At 40.5% G+C, this 24,373-nt stretch overlaps 1 protein-coding gene across 7 annotated transcripts in view; it reads left to right on the top strand.

The window, feature by feature from the left end:
• The window catches only part of CRTC1 (CREB regulated transcription coactivator 1), a 134,653-nt gene that overhangs the window by 64,832 nt on the left and 45,448 nt on the right, over window positions 1-24,373 (top strand). For 3 of the 7 annotated variants that reach the window (XR_012156183.1, XR_012156179.1, XR_012156181.1), the window contains 4 exons: window positions 5,144-5,230; window positions 6,041-6,221; window positions 7,199-7,479; window positions 8,038-20,801. Coding sequence is in view for 1 of the 7 variants with exons in the window: in XM_073324069.1 (XP_073180170.1) it covers window positions 5,144-5,230; window positions 6,041-6,221; window positions 7,199-7,410 (480 nt within the window). In the remaining 6 variants the exon portion in view is untranslated. Of the gene's footprint in view, window positions 1-5,143; window positions 5,231-6,040; window positions 6,222-7,198; window positions 20,802-24,373 lie in introns of those variants that run through there. The other 4 variants (XR_012156184.1, XR_012156182.1, XR_012156180.1 and 1 more) reach the window with 3 other exon arrangements.

The following is a 24,373-nucleotide window of genomic DNA, read 5'->3' as shown; positions in this document are numbered from 1 at the left end:
AGTCACTGTGATGTGCCTAACAGACATGTGGTTCCTCCTCTAGCAGATATATGGAAGGAGGTGGAGTTTAATTACATTGCTTGTTTTACTATTTGGCCTCTTAAAAACATTTCATTTCATATTTGGTATGTTGGCAAAGGGATACATGTCAGACCAATTTACAAGGAACAGTTAGTTTCCGAACTAGCAGAACTTGGTTTGAAGTACTCTACTTCTAAATAGGATGCTGAGATACGGGTTGTCATCTAGCAAAAGCCAAATGGGAAAGATTGGAAAAAGGTTCTCGATACCTTATTAAATTAGAAAACTTATTCTCCTTCCCACATCTGTAAGCCAACGGGTGGGGTGACATAAGTAGCTACGTATTTTTAAGGATGGAGAGAAGTGATAGAAAAGGGTATAACTAGGAGAAAAAGGATAAAAAAAAGATGTAGGCTGAATGGTTGGGGTGGTGGGGAGAACTTGTTAATGATGAGGTCTGTTAGGCCCCAGCATAAATAGTCTCTCGAGGGAAGAGGTGGAACCCTCATCGGTTGAGACGTTTTAAAAATAGGCTGGTAAAGAAACTGGAAGATGTAGTGTAGGGGAACAATCTTGCTCTGTATGAGGATGTAGGGCTGGGCTAGATGTGGCTTTGTGGGCCTCTACCATCTCTAACTTCTGTATTTCTGATTAATTTTAGGTAAATCCCACATTTTATTAATAGTAGAACCAGCTCTCTGTATGTAAACTTTTAGAATATAACTTGTTTAATCACATCTAGTTCATGCAACAGGAATTATTCCTCAACTTCCCCACCCCCAAATCTATTTGCTAGTCTCTTGAGTTCCAAATTCTCATTTCCGATCTGTGAGGGACTTTCCATTAAAACATCAATTGAAAAGCTCTGCTTGTGGTTCTCAGCTTGTTTGCATGGCTCTTCATTAACACTGGCTTTGTTTATTACTACTTGATTTTTTTTTCCCCTGACATCATTGTTACATATAAAGTTGCTTTTTTAGTAGAACAACTAAATACTTGGAAAATATGGTATGTATTATTAGACAATGATTTAAACGAGGTTTTTTTTTGCAGTCACCACGTCATTAACCAAGGAAGATGTACTGTTGACAAAACAGACCTTGTATAGTATTTCTGTAGGAGATGGGTTAACAAGATGTATATCAGACCAGTTGATACATTATTTTTAGACCCTGAAGTCATAAACTTTCTGGTTGATTTCCTTATGGAGCTTTACCACTAATAAAATTATTAGATAGTGCATTTAGGAGTCTCAAGAAAAAATTAATGTAGCTTGAGTTTCTGTGATTTGTTCAGAGCACCTTGTGAGGAACAGGGGCTAACACGTAAGAATTTTGTCCAGTTCATTGCTTTTCATGTTCTACTTCAGGCTTCTTCTAGGACAGGAGTCATGATAACCATACTACGGCAGGGATTTTTTCTTTTTCCTCTTTTTCCTTCTTTTTCTCTTTCTTGCTTTTTGTTGTATCTTTGAAAAGCTTGTGTAAAAATGGCAGAAGTTAAAGGAGAAGGGTCTTGTTTAGGTTCTGTTTGGGGCTGCTGCATGTCAGCTGCATTTCTAATGACAATTCCAGATTGGCTTTAGTTGTGCATATTGCGGATATGAGGAGGCACTGTTGCGGTTAGGGTTTGTACTGGGGGCAGGGCAGTCATGTCTTATAAATGAACGAGAGTCAACAAGGTACTGGCAAAGAAGCTCCGTATTTAACATGCAGGATACAATTCTGGCAAAAACATCTTGTTACAGTACTTAGAAGGAAAAAGTGCTTTTATTTTTCACTTTGATGCAATTAATTATACTTTAAAAATTCATGAAAGTGTTCGAATCATCCCTTTCAAATGTAAAACAATAAGAGTGGAAATATTCTGTGTCGAAAACCTTCTTTTTGCTGTAAAATCCTATTCTTTCTCTTGAATCAGTGTTAAGGAAAAGGTTCCTCATTTCATTTAGTAGCCAAGCCCTTCCTGAGAGTGACAGGAGACTGTGATCTTTCCTGTCGGACAAGATTTGCTGAGCATCAGGATATTTTCTGACTTTACACATCAGAGTTTGGAACATAGAACCTTTGGGCATATATACAGTGCAGTTGGCAGTGAGCCCTTCAGTCTGGGTAGACAGACTCCTGCTAGCACAGTAAAAATAGCAGTGTGGAGGTTATGGCTTGGGCCTTCAAGCCCACCCGACCCTTTAGGCTTGAGAGCCCAAGCCACAGCATCCAAACTGCTGTTTTTAGTTCACTAGCCTGAGCCCTGCTAGTCTCTCTACCTGGGCTGGGAGGCTTTCTTCTAGATGGTGTTTAGACATAAGCCTGGAGCAACGCTTTAAGGGTGGGTTGCAAGTACCCACCATGTTCAGCATTGTGCTGGATTCATATAGAATGCTCACTACTCAGGAGTTCAACAGTTTTCTATTATCTGAGTGCACTCAAACTATGCCCTCTGCCCTCCCACACACAATGGAATGGGGGTTCACAGTATTAAGACCAGACCTGGTGCAAATAGGATCTGCTTAGCAAATGGATTGTATATGTGCACCATGCTGAATCCCTACTGGGCTTTCTTCAAGGCTTTTAGTTATCAGGCTATGAATCCGCTGCTGCCACAGTAGCTCAAGAGTTTCCCTATAGCATAATGACACTGGAAGATTCTGCCTCAAGGTAGAAAGTTCCTTTCTTTTGCTTTGAAAAGGCATTGTCATCATGTTTACTTCATGATGGCTCCTTTTTACAAAGGACTGTTGGAAGGGTTGCTGAAAAAAACAACCATCCCTTCTCCTCTTTCATGCTGATTTGAAATATTTCATATATATACGTACACGCATGCATGCACAAAGACGCACACAAATTATTGGTGCCATAGGAAAAGTGTTTCATCTGAGATTTTACTATTTATCTTAACTGTTGTCTGCTAAATTGATTTTATGTTCACTGTTGTGGACTTCATCTTGTGCTTTTGAGTATTTTGCAACTTTGCCATGTTAATATCCTTAGTTGTATTAGTTGGTGTAACTGTATAGTTGCTAATTAGATTTTTGCTTAAAATTTCTTATGTAATTCAACTTTCTGTGGGAAAAATGATTTGTCTCTTAGCCTTGTGGTTGAATTGAATGAAATTAAAACTGCTAGAAGATACTATGCAAGACATTTAAAAAACAGAAACAAATACATCTCTAAACATAAGACAAACTTTCCAAATAAGTTCTATATAAGTACACTAGTTGTGTTGGAGACAGTAGATTTTCAACTAGAATCTGCAAAGTTAGACAGAATTTAAAGAAGGAATTATATTTGTGATTTCTATTATAGCTAGAAGCCTTTTGAGTAAATAGAAGTTGAAAGTTGGATGGTGTGTAAAAATAAAACACAACAATTCAAAGCTGTTGGTCACCTTTGGAATGACTGATCAATGGACATTTCAGTAAAAGGAAAAGAAGGAAATTAGTGTGGTTGTAGAATTCCTTCTGCAAATTTACTTTCTTTTGGTACTGCTGAAAGCACATTTCATACACAGGCATGTTAATAAATAACTTCTCTGATCTGCTCTTGTTGCAAAAGACTTGATACTGTAAATCGAGATTCACTGTGGCACCTTATTGTTTTAGTTAAACTGCTCATTTTGTAAATACTAGGTGAGGGAGATGGGTAACCTGCCATCATAGGCATATTGATGACCGAAGTAGTTACTGCATTATCCTAGAATCATAGGACTCAAAGGGACCTTGAGAGGTTATCCAGTACAGTCCCCTGCACTCATAGTAGGATTAAGTATTATCTAGACCGGGGTGGGCAAGCTTTTTGGCTCGAGGGCCACATCAGCGTTGCAAAACTATATGGAGGGCCAGGTAAGGAAGGCTGTGCCTCCCCAAACAGCCTGGCCCTTGCCCCCATCCGCCCCCTCCCACTTCCTGCCCTCTGATTGCCCCCCTTAGAATCCCCGACCCATCCAACCCCTCCTGCTCCTTGTCCCCTGACTGCCCCATCCTGGGACGCCCTGCCCCTAACTGCCTCCCGGGACACCACTCCCTATCCAACCCCCCCTGCTCCCTGTCCCCTGACTGCCCCCCGGGACCCCCTGCCCCTTATCCAGCCCCTCCTCCCCTGCTGCCCCCTTATCCAGCCCCTCCTCCCCTGCTGCCCCCTTATCCAGCCCCTCCTCCCCTGCTGCCCCCTTATCCAGCCCCTCCTCCCCTGCTGCCCCCTTATCCAGCCCCTCCTCCCCTGCTGCCCCCTTTACTATGCTGCTCAGAGCAGCAGGAGCTCGCGGCCCCGCCGCCCAGCTGGAGCCAGCCCTGCCGCCCGCACTGCCAGCAGGAGCGGCGGGCCAGAGAGCTGACGGCGTGGCGCGCTGAGGCTGCAGGGAGAGGGGAACAGCAGGGGAGGGACCAGGGGCTAGCCTCCCCTGCTGGGAGCTCAGGGGCTGGGCAGGACGGCACCACGGGCCATAGTTTGCCCACCTCTGATCTAGACCGTTCCTGACAAGTTTGTCCAACCTGCTCTTAAAAATCTCCAACGATGGAGATTCCACCACCTCCCTAGGCAATTTATTTCAGTGCTTAACCACCCTGACAGTTAGGAAGTTTTTCCTAATGTCCAGCCTAAAACTCCCTTGCTGCAATTTAAGCCCACTGCTTCTTGTCCTATCTTCAGAGGTTATCGAGAACAATTTACCTCCCTCATCCTTTTACGTACTTGAAAACTTTTGTTATGTATCGGTTGCAACGTGCACTTTGCTGCCTTAGCTGTATGTGTGGTTTTTATTCTTTTCATGGAAAAATGTTTGGGTTTTTGTGCAAAAATTGCAGTGTTTTTTTTATAGTATATTTGCATAACTTTTGTTATAAAGCAGAAGTTTATGTATGTCCCCTATGGGAGGAAGCTTATGGTTTCCTAGAACCTATATTTCATGTGCTTTAATGAAAAGAGTTATACAGGAGGACTCTGGTGTTTGAAGAGAAAATCCAGTATTTTATATTTTGTTCTTTATTAGTTTTCCTTAATAATTAATGGTATTTCTTACCAAATTTGATACCATTCAGTTGGAAGAGTTCAGTCACTCACACATCTTGGGTACGCCTCACTGTTTGTGTGACTTTCACAACATAAGGACTCTGTTTTGTTTTCAGCATTCTTCCATTCTGGGGAGTGTATTTGGTGACTCCTATTATGATCAGCAGATGACAGCTAGGCAGGCTAATGCCCTATCCCATCAGGTGAGCAAATTCATCTCAGATTTTGACTATATTTTGGCCATTCTGAGATTAAAATAAATACATAGAATTCAATTTACGGCTATTCTAAAGATCACATTTCTGTCCATATCTTATTACTTCTGTTTTAGTTTGTAATTGCACGGGTATTTCATTTTATTTGCTGTTCCCCTTAAGCATTATAGCAGATGGCTTTTAAAGGGACTCTGCCAAGATTATTAGATGAAAGAAAACCAAAAAACCTTTCTTGACAGTGATCCCATTTGGAAGATCTCACTTTGTGGGTGACAACAAATACATACATCTATAATTTGCAACCAAGATGTGTGGGATCCCAAAATGTAACAAGCAGACCTCCATGCTTTTGTCAGACCAGCCCCCCACTATAGTCCCTACTTTAGCTGTTAAATGTGCCAGTGTAGTTGAGAAGGTGAAATGGCTTCAGAATGGGATTGCACTTGGGGCAGGCAGATAGTTGGCTACAATAGCATCAATCATATCGCTTTAAACTTTTTTTTACTGTTTTTTCATTTTTTAAAAAGTATTATTTTCTTTCTTTCTTTCTTTCAAAGGCTTGACTGCTTGGTAGGATATTGTAGGCAGCAATTTGATTTGGCACAAGAGCGGAATTTGGCTGTAAACTATTCTGCAAAGCTAGGTGGAAATAGACCATATTCTGGTCTACAAAACCTAAAGATGAATTTGTTTGCCTGCCCTTCTGAAACATTATCTCCCTAACTAGAGGTGTGTAAATTGCTTCACTGTATTTCCTGGTGGCTAGAAGTAACTATTCCTTTGTGCCTTGGTCTTCAGCTTGAACAGTTTAATATGATAGAAAACGCCATTAGTTCCAACAGCCTGTACAGCCCCTGCTCCACCCTTAACTACTCCCAGGCAGCCATGATGGGACTTACTGGGAGCCATGGCAACTTGCAGGACTCGCAGCAGCTGACCTACTCCAGCCATGGAAACATCCCCAACATCATCCTCACAGGTAAGGCATTTGCTGACCTAACTGAACAGGGACGAGTAAAACTTTCCTTCATTGTACTGGGGTCATTTTCACTGTGTGCTGTTATTGGTGAGTGGAACTAAGAGGGAGTGTTGGAGCCTGTGAAAGCTGTGTTCTAGATTATACAAATGTTTGTGGATTTTGTGCTGGTGAAAGGTGCCAGGAGGACATCCTTCATTTAGTCACAACATAGACCATACTTGCAGTGATAATGCTAGCTACTTCACCCCTAACCTTCTAGGACCATCAGTCATGGTGTGAGAAGAATTCAGCCTTCATGGCCCATTTTATCTTCAGCTCCTCTGCTGAGACTTGGCAATAAGAGAAACCCTAGTGCCAAATGTGTGTGTTGAGGTGGATATGAAGCACTTGAAAGTGAAGTGATTCCCCCAGGGTCACTAAGCAAGTCAGTAGCTTAGTCCAAATATCATTTTAGGATCTTTCTGGTGTCTGGTTCTTGGCATCATGTATGTTAAGTTATGGAGAGAGCTTAGTTCTTTTTGAACCTTTGAGAGGGGAGGAGTGAAGGGTGGCTTTGGTCTCACTGCACTCCTCATTTGGAAGTTAAGACCATTTTACTCCTAAAGGTGCCTGTGCAAAGCTTTCTACATTTATTTTTGAATTATCAAGTGTTGGTGTGATAGTCATGTGACTGTGTGGTCTGTCCCTTTCAGTTCCATTCCCACAGGGATTCACTTGAGTTATGCTTTGTATTAGGCTGCCCATGATGATGTAGAGCCCTTTAATTTAGGTTTTGTGATGCATTTGACAAACCTGCAATGCAGGTTAGGATCTGTTTTTCTTTTTCAAATGTATTCTTGCTAATTCAGTAAACTCGTCTGATCTGTGTGCAAGCTGTTTCATCACTTTATCTTTAGCCAGGAGATTGTGCAAAGAAGTGTGTGTTTTGGTAAATGAGCAGCAGTACTGAGGCCTGTCTCCCCTCCTCTTCACTCTAGTGACAGGAGAATCTCCTCCCAGCTTATCAAAGGAACTGACCAGCTCTTTGGCAGGTGTCGGAGATGTCAGCTTTGATTCGGATTCCCAATTCCCTCTGGATGAACTCAAAATTGACCCTTTAACCCTGGATGGACTGCACATGCTTAATGACCCAGATATGGTCCTCACCGATCCTGCCACAGAGGACACTTTCAGGATGGACCGGCTGTAGACTGAGGACACCATGAGCCTGGGAATAAAATTAGTTCCTGGAGCCCATCTGAACTGAAGAGTCCAATGGGTCAGTCATGTCCGATTAAAGAGTTACCGAGAGCAGTAGCTCTGTCATGTACACCATGTACAATGAGTAAAGCTTGTTGTTCTAAGCTTGCAGTGCTGCAGACCCCCATTCCCCGTTGCGCCATAGTTTATCCCTTATCTACTCATTGTCATTAAATGAGTAAGGAGTTTGCATCAGCCTTCTCCCCTCCAAACCCCCACCAGTGAAGTCCCAGCGTAAGGTTGTCAATTTATCCTTTGCACTAGAAGGTGGTGTTTCTGGGTAGATGATGAAGGTTCAGAGTCAAGGGTAAAGAGATTCTCTTTATAAAATACCACATCATTAGCATTTGATCGTTGGCTGTTTCTGTAACTGATCAACAGCCATCTCCTTGCGAGACTGAGAGGGGAAACTCTCAGACTACTGACCTCTCTCTAACTCTAAAGCAAAATGCCTGTATGGCCACCCTCTGGGAAAGGGGGGAGGCTGTTAATTTTGACTCTCCCAGACTATTTTGTGACAGTTGCTTTGTAGAGTACAATGCTTCTCCCTTGATTGATATGCCATATTTGTTTTCAGGTTTGTTTCCTTGACTGTTGTCCAGCACCCACTGCCTGTTCGTATGCCCTGAGCAAACTCGTGTACTTGGCAAAGCAGGAAAGCGGCCTGGCAGCCCAGTGGGCTCTCGGTAGCCGGTTATCCAAAAAAGCAACTGTAAACACTATTTCTGGAGCCTTTTTCTTGTTTTAAATTTCTGAGCACACAAAAAGTACTATAATTCATTACCTGGTGAGTGTGAAGGAGTGAGTGGAGCATTTTGAAGCCACTAAAAGTATATTGGTGGCTAAGTTGCAGAGAATTTTATTTTTAAATTCTGCTTCTTGTGTGAAATTCATATAGGCAACAGGAAGGGCCGTTGTGTAGCAATACCCAGCCCAAGTCATGGTGGCTATTTTTATGATTTTTTTTATTCTTGTTCGTTGCCTATTGAATATTCTGTTACTGTTATTTATGCATTTTTTTTATTTAAGTATTTGGATATTAGAAAAGTAGCTAAACTACATAAGGCCAATTGAAGCACTCTGCATAATACTTATACAGTACATCCTTTTGTGATTTTTTTATTCCAGAAATATTATATATAATATTTTTAACTAACTGGAATTTGAAGCCAGATGCTGACCAGAAGTAAGCAAACCCAGGGCAAGTCTGTCAAGTGTTTGCTGTTTTATATATTCACATTAGGGTAACAGGAACATACATATTCTTTGACAGGGTTACTGGCCTACTGGATGGGGAAGAAGATATAGATGTGATGGATCTTGATTTCACTAAGGTTTCTTGACAGATTCCCACATGATATTCTCATAAGCAAATTAGTGAAATGTGGCCTAGGTTAAGTTACTAAAAGATGGGTGCACAACTAGTTGAAAAACCATACTCAAAGTGTAGTTATCAATAGTCCACTGTCAAACTGGGAGGGTGTATCTAGTGGGGTCCTGAGGTAGTCAGTCCTGAGTCTGGTACTATTCAATATTTCATTAATGGGTTGGATAATGGAGTGGTAAATATGCTTATAAAATTTATGGGTGTCCCACCAATCTTGGAGGGATTACAAGCACTTTGAGGGACAGGATTAGAATTCAAAATGACCTTTACAAATTAGAGAATTGGTCTGAAATCAACAAGATTAAATTCAGTAAAGACAAATGCAAAGTATTACACTTAGAAAGGAAAAATCAATTGCACAACTACAAAATGGGGAATCACTGGCTAGGCGGTAGCACTGCTGAAAAGGATCTGGGGATTATAGTGGATTACAAATTGAATGAGTTAACAGTGTGATGCAGGTGTGAGGGGAAAAAAGCTAATATCCTGGGGTTTATTAACTGGAGTGTCATATATAAGACATGGGAGGTAATTGTCATGCTTTACTTGGCACTGGTGAGGCCTCAGCTGAGTACTGTGTCCAGTTCTGGGTGCCGCACTTTAGGAAGGATGGTACTAAATTGGAGAGTCCAAAGGAGAACAGAAATGACAAGGTTTAGAAAATCTGACCTATGGGGAAACGGTAAAAACACTGGGGCATGTTCATTCTTGAGAAAAGATGACTCGGGATCTGATAGTCTTCACATATGTTGAGGGCAGCTATAAAGAGGAAGGTGATCAGTTGTTCTCCATGTCCTCTGCAGGTAGGATAAGAAATAATGGGCTTAATCTTCAGCAAGGGAGATTTAGGTTAGATACTAGGAAAAACTTTCTAGCTATGAGGGTAGTTAAGCTCTGGAACAGGCTTCCAAGTGGGGTTGTGGAATCCCCATCATTGGAGATTTTTAAGAACAGTTTGGACAAACACCTGTCAGGGATGTTCTAGGTTTACTTGGTCCTGTCTCAGCGCAGGGGGCTGGACTTGATGACTTCTCACGGTCTCGTCCAGCTCTACATTTCTATGAGTCTGGGATATTTCTTCTGTAACCCTGGAAACAATCACTTGCTAATAGTGAAATGTACTGTGTCCTAGCATGCCGAGGCTCTTACATTCATAGTAGACTACTTCTGTTAGTCACAGCGAATATTCTCTGGTACAACACAGCGGAATGGTGAATGATTTAAAAGAACAGACCACCCATAGATTCTAAAATGATGATTTCACTTAAATGTAATGGCTGAAATTGACATAGAATAATGAGTCCTAGATTCCTGACACTAGGTCACTCTTTTACAAATCTGAGAAATAGGATTTGCTGTTCACCAAGAGGCCAGTGCACTTGCGGTACTTGTCGGAGAAGTATAGCTGTTAAAATGTTGTGCTCATTGGACTGTAGTCCTCCCAGTAAGAGAACCCACGTACATGACCCTTCTCAGCAGAAGTTAAAATTTAGATTATTTGACCTGTACTAACAAAAAATATTTGATTACAAATAGTATATTGAATGTGTTAATGAAGGAATTACTACAAAAAGAGAGAATATTTCCCTGCAGCAGGGGCTGAACATCCAAATATATTTTTGATAAATACAATTTCAAATAAAAAAGCCTTCTTAACTTATATTTAAAGACATCATTTGTTTGTTTGTTTTTCCCCTTTCAGGAATGGTGTTTATTCTCCACCTTCTCCAAATCTTGTTCTCCTATTGACTGAGTTTGCATTGCCCTGTTTTGCATTTGGTCAAAAAATGCATGAGTTAGGGTTTGTTTTTTTTCCAGTTATGAAATTTTTTATCTAAAAACATCCCCCAACCCAATCACCCCACTCCCCAAAAACCTTTCCCTTCCCTTTTTTTGAGCAAGGAATGTAAATGTCCATGGCAAAAGTGGGCTACTTCTAATGAGTTATAGCTAGGTTTCTGTGTGCTTCCAGAAATCTGTGAGGTGCTGTCCTGAGATGCACAGAGACACTGCTAAGCAGAATTATTGCTGGGATCTTATATAATGGGGATGCGTGTTTGCTCACATATTTGTGCCATTAGTTGACCATTTGCACTAAAAGTGATGTGGGATTTTTATTTTTTCTGTCTCATAGCTTTTGTGTAAGCTTCTTGCTAAAGGTTGGTTTTCTTTGGTTCCTCTCCACGTAATTGCAAGGCTATCCTGCATCTCCATTTATAATGTTCATCAACATTTAAGCCTGATGTTACGTGTTACTCACAAAGTCTGCTTATGTCAGATTGCTAATGCTTTGTCAATTAAAAAAAAAAAAAGGTAGCTTTAAACAGGAGGTTACCCTAAAAGAATGTGAGTAATTTGGGCACAGATGATATGAAGTTCTTTGCTTCAAAACAGCCAAAGGTACAGTGTGAATGGAGTACACTTTGTGCAGTTACTTAATCTCCTTGACAGTACTGTTAGTTCATTGATTGGATCTCTGTCTATATCAACCTCTTGTTCAGATGTCTCTTATGCATGTAAATCCTTGTCTGTGATGATCTATTTTTTTAAAACCAGAGTCACTTAAGAGTGAAGCATCCAGTTAGGAATTCAGACTCCTGACTGGATAGTTTTACAGGGAGATATCGCTAAATGCTACCTTCTATTTTTTTTTAAACTACACGTGTATATAGGAGAGCTTGTTTTAGACTTGTAAGTAGACATTTTAAATGGCCTTAATTTAAAAAAAAAATATAAACCCATCTAGATGCAATTGTCAAAAACAAAATGTGTGTGTGGGGTGGGGGGGAGGCGGCAATTAGGGACCATCTAGTTAGGAGAAATATCTTTACTTTGTGTTTCTTTTCTGGAAGGGGTAAGAGGAGAGGAAGAGGAGATCATGGGAAAAGGGGATGATGAATGTGTATGAAAGAATGTGCTTCATCTCTTTAGCCCCAGTAGGGGGCAGGCTAGCTGCTTTCATTTTTAACCCTTTGAAAATCAGAGCGGTTATTTTAGTGCAGTGTCAGTAACATTTCAATAGTTTCTGCACTTTGCTCCCTGAGAGAGTGGCTTGTTGACAGCAGAATGTGTGCTCTATTCTAGTAGAAGAATATTTTCCCTTTCCCTTTAAATCTGATTTTTTTAACAGTTGTGTATGAGTTTACATTATTTTAAACAATAAATGTTTAAAGTTTTCGAGTTCAAACACAGGGTGGATCCCCAATGCTTTCAGAACGTAAGTAGATTTCAATTTCATTTTTAAGTTAAGTAGTACCGTTTGCATTTTCTACTCTGCTTATGAGGGTGGTAGATGTGGAAAAGCATTGGCCATTAGAATAAAGGAACTGATGATGCTTGCGGAGATACTTGTGGGAGGAGGGGAAGAAAGGACATTGCTTGGGGAAAAATAAGATGAAAAAATTGGAAGTATTAAATTAGATGTAATTGTTTTTTAAACAGTCTCATGTCTCAAAGGGTTAATGTCCAAACATCTACCTGCTGATTGATTTCTGTAGAGCTGCGTTTTTATAAGAATTTCCCAAGACAGACTGTTGCATTTGCCAACACTTTGGGGAAGTAAAAGGAGTAAACTCTCAATGTATAAAGTACTGTGATTTAAAAAGAAAAGTGAATTTCTGCTTTTTATTGCAGCTTATTGGTGGGCGGGACGGGAGAAGCTCTTTTGCATTGTATATAGTACTGACTGTGCATTCTCTTTAAAAATGGATCTGCACAGGCCGAGTTATGATAGTTCTGTATGCTGCATGCATGGTTGACCGCAGGCAGCATCAAACGTTTGTCTCACTACTGCTTCTGCATGTTAGTGAACACTTTTCCAGCATTCTTTAACCGTGCAAAAACCCTTTCCTGTACAGAGAGAACCTTTGCTTTAAAAAAAAATAAATAAATAAAGTGGAAAGAAAGATGTTGACTTTTAGTTATGGCAGAAACTATTGATAATTTATGGACTGTTTTTTGTTTCCCTTTAAAACAAAAAGTTGTCCGAGAATACTGGTGCAAACCCTCTTAACAAAGGTGATTGCTTAAAACTCCCCGCTAGGAGACTTGAGCCACACACAGTTGGTAATAACTGGTACAGGGTTCTTTTTGATTAAATTCCACTTCAGAGTAAGCTATGAATTGTTGTTTCTTAAAACTCTATTTCTGTAGGAGTGCTATTTTAAGACTTGCCCTTCCCTTATTAGGATATTACTCAATTTGGAAACCACCTCAGTGTATGATATGGAACAGGAAATCCCCCTCATCTTACAGTTGGTTAAAATGTACTCTGTGCTTTAAGGATGAAAGCATTTATTACTTGGACAAACGGACCCCCTGTCACTGTGATGGCAATGTGAAAGAGCAATTAGCGTTTATTATATGTATATGTTCTCTTTTTAAAAAAGGAAAAACTTTGTAGTGCTCCTGTTGTTTGTATTTTTAGTTGCTTACTATTTATACTGTGCAGTGTAGGCATGGATTGCATGTCAGTTTTCTATGCAGGCACCATGATGACATTACGATAACTGTGTATTATAAATCATTTTTACCTTTTTAAACAGAATCATTGTGTGGAATTTCTATACTGCAAAACAAAACACTACATTAAGTACTTTATTCATTTGTGTTATTTATTTTTTTTTTGTGGGTGGGAGGGGGTGGTTTTAACTGTGGTGTATATTGCCTTATATGTGGGCGTGACCGACTTTATCAAAATAAAGGCATAAAGGGGTAAATATGCTTACTGTTTTATTCAGTAATACAATGTAGGGCTGCCACAGAGGTAGCTGCAGAAAAGTATATTATACAAGCATAGAAAGGGAAGCAGATATATAGTATATAAATCTTTATAGGACAGGAAATCCAGCTATGTGTGTTAGACTACAAATAGCAAGCAGGCTTAAAGTCCCATAAGCAATTAAAAGTTTTTATATGGTGATTATTATGCCAATCATTTTGTACTGAGTATTATCAAAGCCCATTCTAACCTGTTCCAGCACACGTAAGGTACATTCTATAGTTTGAGGAAGCTCAATCCAGTAAAAGTTTTGGTTTGGACACGACCTAAGAAATCTATTCTCCTGCACCCTGTTGATTGCAGAAACTTGACAGACGGTACAGTTACCTGCCTTTGCCAGAGGTTGTTGCGTGTTTTCTGAGTTTGCAGTCTCAAGGATACACTGGAGCTGTACATTGTGCTGTGGGTTGCTGAAGGCTGCAGACAAGTCAGGCAATAAGAATTATCAAAGAACGTAAAAGTTGTATTTTAAAAGAAGAGAGTGAGAGAACTCCTGTTTGAGGCTGTAATTCAGTTTGCATGTGGTCTATATTCACAGATTACAGAGCAACATATTAACCAGGGCTTGTGTATTTAAAAACTGCACCAGAAAATTGTCCCTAATACAAGACTTCCGATAATAGTGTTCTTCCTAGTTTGACCTCTCCCTGTACACCCCCCACACCTTTCAGTCTGCATTCACGTCTTCCTATAATGCAAAAATATAAGGAGGCATGTTTAAAGCCACAGAATTTCTCTGTTCTGTCCTCAGTTTTCAAATGCACCTAGAATCTGTTGGACTCCATTGTGTTTCTTTTCCCCTTGAAGTAGTACTTCAGGAACGTACAAAGCTTTGGGGAGAGTATTCATGAGCAAACAAGTAGAGTAGAACCACGGCTTGGGGGGCCCACACTGTTGTGGTATAATCTGTGATAATGGCTGTCAGGTTTCCAAATTTCTTTGCCACGGAGTAGTGAGTTTTTCTTCTAATTTTGTGTCCATCTAATTTTCAATACCAAAAAATTAGTTCACTTGCATTTATTGATGCTTTCTAGATGCAAGTGAAGTGAAGAGCCTGCCTACTCAATGCCTGTGTTCTCCTAGAAGGGCTGGGTAATACCCGCTCAGAGGCATGTGTCGCAGGTCCTACAGCCTAACATGTTCAGTGCAATAAAATCAAGGATTGAACAGTTGGTCTATTTGTTGTGCAAGGCTGAATGTGAATCTGTAAGGAGACTTCACAGAGCTCGAGTAGATGTGCTGCTCTGGTAGAACCTAGCTGAGTTGTGAGCACTGGCCACGAATTCCTAACAGCTGCGTGCTGTAGGTGCCTTGATTCCAGTTAGTGTGGAATAATGGTGGTTTGTATATGGCTTTAGTCTTATGTTGGATCGGGAAGGGAATGTGCCATTGAATTAGCGCTCTGACCACCGCTACAACAGATCTGCAGCAGTTTTCACTTGCCTTCACTCCAAGAAAGGTACCTAGCAGTCACTACAGGAAAGGCGGTAGGTATACTGAGCTTGGCAGAGATGAATTACAAGTAACAACTCTCCTGATTTTCTCAAGCTATGACAGCCAAATATTATTGCTAACTACTTATGGGGGATATTTTTAAAGGCACAAAAGGGCACTAGTCACCCAGCTGCCATTGAAAGTCAGTGGGAATTGAGTGTCCCGTTTGCATTTGTAAAATTCCCCTTAGATGCATAATGACACAGTAATTGGGGGCTAATAATTAAAACCAGAGCGGTTTTTAAAGTAAAGTGTAATAGCAAAGTTTCATAATATAAATCCCTTAACTAGAGAGCAGTCCTATACATGCCATTTACTTCTTATGTTCCAGCTTCTGCTGAAGGGAATGCTGGCCATCTCCTCAGTACTAGCTTCATTACACTGTTGCTCTTTCGGAGTGTAATCATGTAAATGAGGGAGAGAGAAGTGCATAAATAGATTTGATTTAATTTTAGCTTGACTCTTTTTTTTTCTGGAACACTGGATTGTATATTAAATAGCTACAGGAGAATGGGACAAATTATATATGTTGAATTTCTGACTTGTAGTTTCCACCTGCCGGAGAATCAGCCAGATGATGTAATCTTAGGGTTTACTGGTATCTCTGAAGATCCTGTTTTCTGTTAAATGCATTTTAATCTGGTACATGGCCAAGCATTAATGCAGCATCATGATTCAGCAGAGGAAACATCTGTGGTGAGATCTTCTCTGTAAAAATAAAAACACAAAACCTTAACGTCTCTTAGCCAGTCTCCAGCGATCTGCTGGGAAGCCACATGTCCTGTTAAGTAGTACCCAGGTTAGCAGTGTCAGTGGTGTAGAGCTGGCAATAATTGCCTTGTTTGGGGGTGTTTTGCGTTTGTTAGAGTCCCAATCCAATTCTCAGTCATTATCTTAATGGCTTTTGTGTGTTCGGCTGCAGTTGACTGTGGAGCATCTGCACTGACATATGTCCAGGTAGGGCCAGGGCACTTGCTGAACAGATCTGCTATGTCACTCAGGAGTGAAGCGCTTCGATGATAGGTATCTAAGAGAGAAAAGACTTCAAAATATAACAACCCCTCTCACGCAACAATGTGATTGGGGGAAATTAATATTTCTGTTGATGCTGCAATTTCAGTGTCTGGTTTATCCAGTTACACAGCTGCATATTGGTAATTTTATGTAAGCTCTTGGCAATAGAAAGGTTTGCATCTCCTTTTGGAAGGAAAGTTGAGTGCTGGAGAACACAGCAAAACACTGAAGCTGTTTCACTGTGAACAGATCTGGCTTGCCCTGACTAATGAGAACTTGCAGCTAATGTGATAGTGGCAAAACTTTTAATAATTAGAACAAGAACCAAACAACTCTTCTGGAGCTAGCAACAACTATCAGGAAGCTGTGACTATAGTGTCTGCATTTTTCCCAAAACAGTGTCCTCCCTGCAGGTTTTTCATTATAGTCCTGTAGTCAACAGCTGCCCAGGCTTCGTGCATGTTGCAAGCAGTAGTAAATTCCTGGAGACCTCAAACGACTTTTCCACACCCTGGTGGCAGGGTGGAAGCGAAGAGGACAGTGTTAACTATTTTACTTCTTAATTTTGTTTTCCTGCACTCACTATAACTTACAAATTTTTACTTTTTAAATTTGTTGAGGGTGTTGAATATTTCTTTGTAGATAAAGTATACAGTGAGGGGTGTGAATGTGGGGACGACAGCTCTATGACCTGGCTTCAGGACAAAAACTGATCACAAACCAGATTTTATGGCCAAAACATGGTACATGCAGGAGCTGTGCATGGGACTGTGCCAAGGGTAGAGGTAGTCATAGCTTCTCAAAACACTCCCTTCAAACATTAGGAAGCTAGAGTCCAGTAATCGCAGGAAGCCCCGTTCTATGCCTGGGAAGAGAATGAGTTTGCATTTTATAAGTCACCAATTCTGCAGGTTTTGTTTTAAATGAGCATTAGACTTTGAACGTGTGCAATGCTTGGAAATCTAAACTAAATCCAGCTGACTCTGAAAGCTAATTATCTGTTTCAAATGATTTAGCTCTCAACTAACAATTTTAGATTCATCTGTGCAGAAAGGAGCATTTTTCTGAGCGGAGGTGCTGGGATTCCTCCCTCTCCATGAAGTAGATGTCTCCTACACTGCCTGATTGTAAATCAGGAGTGGGCTGCAGAGCCTGGCACATTAGCATAAATCCTCTGGAAGAAAGGAGAGTGCTCATTACTGAGTTAAAGAAGGCCTCCCACTCACACATCCACCTTGCAGGCTTGTCAGGCTGGGAAGTTGCTTCATACCTATAAAATCTGGCATGCAAACTTTGTGGCCAGTGGGTGTTGGAAGGTGTCATAGTTTTAGCGGCTCCAACTCCTGTTCAGTAGAGTATTAGTAAATGAAGTGAATTTGTTTAAAAATTCTGTTTGGAATACAGAATCTCTCCATTCTGTTGTGTCAGCACTCTTAGAAGTGAACAGTTCTCAGCATGGAATCTGTGCTGTGGGGTAGAACATATGTAACACATCTGCAGTACCCAGAAGTGGGAGTACAGAAAGGCTCCCAATGCCATGTGGGGGATAGGATGCTTGGGTCTGAGCTGTGAACCTTACTGCTGTGTTCAGAGTTTCTTCCTATAGTGTGTGTTGCAAGCCAGCATAGTCTACGGCTTTTGTACAACTGTGTGGGTGTGTGTTTGTCTAAAATGAGGTTAGATATGAAGAATTAAACAATTCTTTGAAGTGTGGCAGTGGTTTTCCTATGTTGATGTGTAGAGCTCAGTTCAACTAGGTTGAATGAGGTGCTTGCTCCATGTTACTGTATTTCTCTTTGTTTGCATTTTTGTTTAATATTAGGATCAAGTCTGGCATGTTTTGTAGTATTTTCCTTAAGGTTTGTGTGGTAGATGAGTCAGAATGAGATTGGAACCGTCAGTGTTAGAATCAGTATGAGCAAGTTGGATGTTTAACATGCTAGAGAGTGAGTGACAAACGCTGACTCACGATATTTTTCTGTTTGGCTGTTAAATATGTTTTCACAGTTCCTGATATCTGTTTAAAAAAGGTCAAGTGACTCAAAAATCCTAGTGATCTCTCCCTCCCCCCTTCCTTTTTTTTTTTTTTTTTTTTGGAGGGCAGAGCATAAGTTAAATTGGGTTTAGGGCTTGCAAAAATTAAGTTGCAACCAATATTAACCTAAGCTCTCCCCTGCTGCTCCCATCCCCTTGAAAGTTTACATTCTTTAGTTAAAGACAAGAGTCTGAGCCTCATCTTCGTGCTCTTAATCAGTCAAGAATGATATTCTGTTTCTCAGGGCTCCTAAAAGCAGATGTAACAACAAAACCAGCTGGTGATTATACTGAAGAAAATGCAGATCTTAAAATCACAGAAAAGAGCAATGGTAAAGGCCTCTTTGGTTTTTCCGCCCTAAACTCTTCGGGGCAGCTGATGTCTCATTTTGTGCCTTTTAAGGTGCTGTGTCTGTTATCAACTCTTAAGAGTGAGTCCCCTTTGCTGGTGCAGGACTCTTCCCTACGTTATGGTCATCAGTAGCATTTTAAATGTCTCAAGAGCTTTTACCTCTTCCATTTGGAGATTAACTTGAAGTCGAGAAAAAGGAGAGCACTGATTTGGGTCATCTTGCTTTGAGACTGCCATGTCAGTTGAATCAAATACAAATTGCTTGACTGTGAGCCTTTTAAAAACTCACTCATGTGAATGTTTAATGTTAAAAAAACATTCCCCAACATTATATATTCGAAAAAGCACACCTACTGAATTCTGTCAAAGGGAACTCATTTCTGCAAGCCCTAATTATAGAGTAAACTTGAAACAAAGCCTTTGTTTTTTTCATAATTGCTGTTAGGATTTTTCAATATCAACATTTAAAGCTACAGAAAAAGATGTTTATGGGGAGGGAAGATGGTGGTATGAAAGGGAAGTCTCCATCCTACCCATTGGTAGAGTGTCATTTTTTGCCATTTGTAAGTTTGCTAATGTACATTTAAAAAAGATTAGCCTGAGATGTGTGCCGAGTCGTGTGACCGTTTTCTCTTTCCTAAACTTGTGACGCAAGTTGTTGCCTGAAAAGCTTAAATTGTCGCAATTGAGAGTAAGTGACAGAGAAGTGGGTTTCCTCAGATGGCAGCAGTTTTATATATGTAATGAATCTTCGCTAAATCTGTGGAAGTAGGGTAAGGCTCATTGGCCAGTTCGAAGGCAGTCTGATCTATCTTGGATCACTCTGGAAAGCAAAGTATCAAGCGATTTACTGAAAGGCTGTTGTACCTTCTGCTGGTTTTCATTAGAAACGTGTCTGCTTTCAGATGCTCCCTCTTACTCTGTCTTCTGAACTGTTGTATTTATACAGTAAATGAAGTGTAAGGTTCGTTTGTACATGTCCTATGGACTATTCAATCCAATCTTTTTATATTATGGCTTAGAAAAAAAACAATGGAGGGTGTTACTATTTATAAATCTAGTGTAGGGACTCATTCCTGCCACTGTAATAATGGTGGGTCAGTATTTACATGAGACATTTTAGGGGTGTTAGCTTGAACATAGAAATTAACTCTGGTTTGAAATTTACCATACATTTGGAAAATTATTGATTAAAATCAGTTCTGGGTGTTCGGTAGTGAAGAAAAAGAAAACAAGTAGTTAGTAGTTGTCTTTATGCTTTACATAATGCCACAAGAGTTTCAGTTTGAGAGGGAAAGGTAGTTATCCAGCCTAACTGTTGGCCTAATTATTGTTGGAATCTGGAAGAAAATTAAACATAGGGAAAATAAGCAGGTAGAAAAATCTTCCTTTACTTGCAGAGTAGAAGATACATATAAGTATTGTATATATAAAATATATAGTATTTATGGGACAAAGTATTGATGGAAATAGGACTCATTTAAACAAATCTTTGTCTTTACTTACTAGATCCTAAATATTTATGGCATGAGCATTTATAAGCCTAGATGATACATGGTATATGTGTATAAATATATATATTATACACATCCAGATACTATTTGGTCAGCATTATAAAGCATAGCAATTACAAATATTGTATTTCAATCCGTTCTAAGTAAAAGGTCAGTAGATATCAGGGTTTTGTTTTCTTTTGGAGGGAATTGGAAGTTGTTGTTTTTGTTTTTATCTGAGCGAGGTCCCCATCTTTGATTGGATTCCTTTAAAAGAACTGCAGATCAAATGCAATAGGAAAGTACTTATGAAGGGAAGGTTTGATTTCAATAAAGTTAAATCCAGCTGCTTCTGGCAGCTTCTCTCACAGACTGGCAGCTAAACACAATTTCATTTAGTTCAGAGTTTGGGGGAAAAAGTGTTGGATTTATGTATTTTCAGAGACAGTATAATATACTGTTCTTTACAAGCTAAACTTTTCTATCAAAATAACTTGTGGATTATTTCACTGATATATGCAAATCCTATATTCAGCTACAGCTTTGGTGACCCAGGAACTCTGGAGAAATTGTCCCTGCGACATAGAAGTTTAATTTATTGTGCTTTTCTATGGGTAAAGTGGAAAACTGAAGTTGGCTTTAAGTGTTTGCAATCTGAGAAATGATGTGAAAAAGCAGCTCAACTAAATGTAGATTCTTTTCGATCCTTTTTGTGTGAAGGCTTTTGTCTTTGTATCTTTGCATTATTTGTAAATGAAATGTAATAAAGTTCAAATGGTTTTTCGTCTCTGGCTGCTCAGCTTTTCTTCCTTAATAGTTTTCTTACTGAAGCTTTTTAATGTTCAAGTGGTTAAAAAAAAAAACAGGAATATTTTCATAATGTTTACCAGAAACCATGGAGGCCAGTCATTGTGGCTGGCTAACATTATGTTTGCTGATGCTTTTGCGAGTATGCAAACTGACAATGATCTAGGTAATGAAATCCCAGCTTCAGGATGTGCCTTGTGCTTTTAGATAACAAGTCTAGAAAGATGATAAAGCATTGTGTTAACCCTCAACACTTAAGTTACTTAGAGAAGTCCCCAGTCCTCACAGCACCTGTGGTAACAGTAGAATGGTCAATCATGCCATCTTTTCAATGGGACATAGCCCAAGGTTCTGATCACTTGTGGTCATTGACTATCCTGTGGTGCTGTTTCTAAACGTCAGGTGTCTAATACTGGTGTCCTGACCAAATTCTGAATCAGGTAAGTTCTAGCTGACTTTGCTGAATTTCCCCTGGCAGTTTTGTGGAAGGTGATGGTATTCTTCTGCACGTCCTGATCTAACTTGTTGCTGCTGTGTTACATTGGGGTGGATGTCTTTGCAAAGTGGATGCATTTCACTAGTAGGAGAATGGATCTCTACATGTCCTTCACAGCTCAGCAACCTGTGAAATAGGTAACCGGGCAAAGACTGTAAGATGTCTGAAAAGGTTCTAAAGAATACAGTTACTTTGTGAGCTCCACACTTGTATTTCAATGATCTGTAGATAAACTTGAGCCCAGTCAGGACATTTTCCCAACTGGCAGTGCCACAAACTCCAGCTGGGATCTAAAATAGTTACCACCACAAATTAGCAGACCATCTTATTGCCGACATATAGCACAGAATTACACCCAAGCTCATTCTCCTACAGCTGTATTAACTCTGCAGTGTTACGCAGGAGTGTCAAAGGAAGTGAGGTGGGGTGGGGTGGGGTTGTGGATATAACATGAGTGGGAGTTGGATAACTTGGTTTTCTTTCCTGGTATTGCAGAGTTCCTGTGTGACCTTGGCCAAGTCACTTCACCTCCATGTCCTACTTCATCTAATATGTGTCTAATCCCTTTTATGTAGGTGAGTCATGGGATGTAGCACTTATAAACATTAACGAACAACATAATTTTAGAGCATTATAAAGTAAGATGAGGCTGTTTTAGTCATTTTTAAGCTATAACTGGACTTCAAAAAAAAATGTAAAAGTTCAAGCAGTTTGCTTGGTTGACTCTTCAAGCGTATGCCCGTATCCTAAAAACTGGGTGCAGATAACAAATGCAGTGAAACCTGCTATATAAGTTGGTTGTTAAAGATGTGAGACAGGTATGGTCAGTGGTGAACGGGGCAAGTTTTCTGTTTGTATTACAGAGGTAAACAGAGGTAATCCATAGTTGGGGTATGCTAACTAACTATTTAGCTCTTGAGAGACAGCTATTACTGAACCCTCCCTGGAAGGAATTCGCCTTCTGTTACATTTTGATTTATTCCTGTTTGTGAGAGGAAAACTGATGAAGGTTTGGCTCTAACCAGAATTCTGAATGAAGGGGCAGAAGCACTCCTGTTCTTATAGTGATGAGATGTAGTTCTGGTGGGACTGTTTTGCATGAGGTGTGTATTACCTTGTGAGAGAATCTACCCCCGGTGTGACTGGAGGAACACGCACATGCCCTTTGTGCATGTAAATGAAATGTGATTTATTCTTTTGTGACAGCAACCATACTGAAGATGTATTTAGCTTTTCAAAGGAAGTTGTGGAATTCACATCTCTTGAACTGTTTGAAACCAGATGGGACAAAATCTTGACACATAGAATGGTTTTTGAACAAACCTGCATTGGGTCCTGCAGATGGACTGATGGGCTTTCCCTTCACTGAGGTCTTGAAGGATCATTTCTTGTTCAGTTTTTAATTCCTGTCCTTATGCCTCTTTTCCTGCCCCAGCACGTTTTGCATAGGGATTTTTAAAAATGATTTAAAACTTTTCATTCTTTGTTTTAGAACATTACTCATCTGCATTTTGTCCTCTGGTAGAACAACAACTTGGTTGGCTCTGTGTTTTCATGGTAACCTTAAAGGGAGGGAGACACTGTCAAGAAAACTTACCGCAGAAATCCCCGTCCTGTTGTTCATTCGGCTAGAACAATGAAACTAGACTTGGCAGTGTCACTTTAGGCTTTTTGTACGTGGAGAGGAGGAAGAGGAGAGTGCCGTGTGATTGGCGACTGCAGTATTATTGCGGCAAGCACTAGCCTGTGAACTAACTCACTATCCAGCGCTTGCTGGGTTACATGAAAGTACGCAGGGCTCTGCAAAATTGATGTCCCATTTTGGATGTAATATCATTCAAATGGAAAAACGTGTCAGACCTGGGCTCCACTAGGTGAGTTTTGAAACTTTTGGAGTCATAGCTCAGTGCTGAAGAACATTCTGATAAACTTGAGGGAGAGAACACATCTGTGGTTCTTGCAGATCTGAAACTCTTGTGCTTGGCTACATGGTAATAACAGCAGGAACCACACATGATCCCCATGTACCTTTTCAAGGAATGGCTATACTAAGAATGCCCAGAATAGCATGGTCAGAAGCAGGATATCATGTGTCCTGTCCAGAAACGCTGGGCCTGCGATCCGCAGCATTCACAGAATGCGGTTCTGCAAACCTGAGTATTGAAGCATTGATTGATCGAAGAACCACCCCCTCTGCAGTGCTGGGGTCACTGCCAAAGGTAGTGTGATAAATGGGACTGAATACTACATCCATTGTTTTTCCTGCAGATTTCAGTCTTTGCTCTAATCCCCTCCTTCAGAAAAGGAAAAGCCATTCAAAGGGGCATTCCAAGATGAATGCACTTGGCAAATTCAGCCTGATGAATTATCCTGAGAGGGAAAGGTTATATCCTGCAGTGTTCAGTACTTTGTTTCCTTGTCACTAGTCTAAGTGTTTGGGAAGTGCTCTTATGGCTCAGGCTTGCTTACCTACCTCTGAAAATAGCTACACCTCCCACATGTGGTGGAGCGGAAGAATGTGGTAAGTAAACTCTAAGATGTTAAGAAGAGCCTAGGGGAAGAAGTCTCTTAAATGATAAAGCTCTGGGTGGGAGGGGCCCTGTGCTAATATTTTGACAGTTTTATTGTGCTTGGAGCCTGGAGTTGTTCCTCTTTAGGCTCACCTCAGCTGAACTCTCCCATACAATTAAGCATGACTTTCACCTCTGGAGAGCAGAAGCCACCCCTTTATCATCTAGGAGCTGTTCAGCTGCTGTAAACGTATCATACCAGACCGGCTGGAGAAGAGACAGGAACAGCTTGAGTTATTTTTACAAACCCAGGACTGGGCCAGGGCACCATCACCATGTGGCCAGCTGCAGCAGGGAACCAGCCAGAGACTCCAGCCTGTAGGAGCAGCCAAAGCAGGGACCTCTGGACAGTGAGAACTTCCTGCAGTCTCTTTACTTCAGTTTCGACACCCTTGGGCTCCTCTCACCCTCTTCTCACCTGTAGGATCCATTTAGCTTCTTCCCTCCTACCTAAACCCAGAAGAAAAATCTGTCCTGTGAATTGAG

Source organism: Lepidochelys kempii, chromosome 25 (genome assembly GCF_965140265.1).
Source record: "Lepidochelys kempii isolate rLepKem1 chromosome 25, rLepKem1.hap2, whole genome shotgun sequence".
NCBI classification, from domain to species: domain Eukaryota; kingdom Metazoa; phylum Chordata; order Testudines; family Cheloniidae; genus Lepidochelys; species Lepidochelys kempii.
The sequence above is the reverse complement of the archived record's forward strand: the minus strand, read 5'-3'. Positions and strand labels throughout refer to the sequence as shown.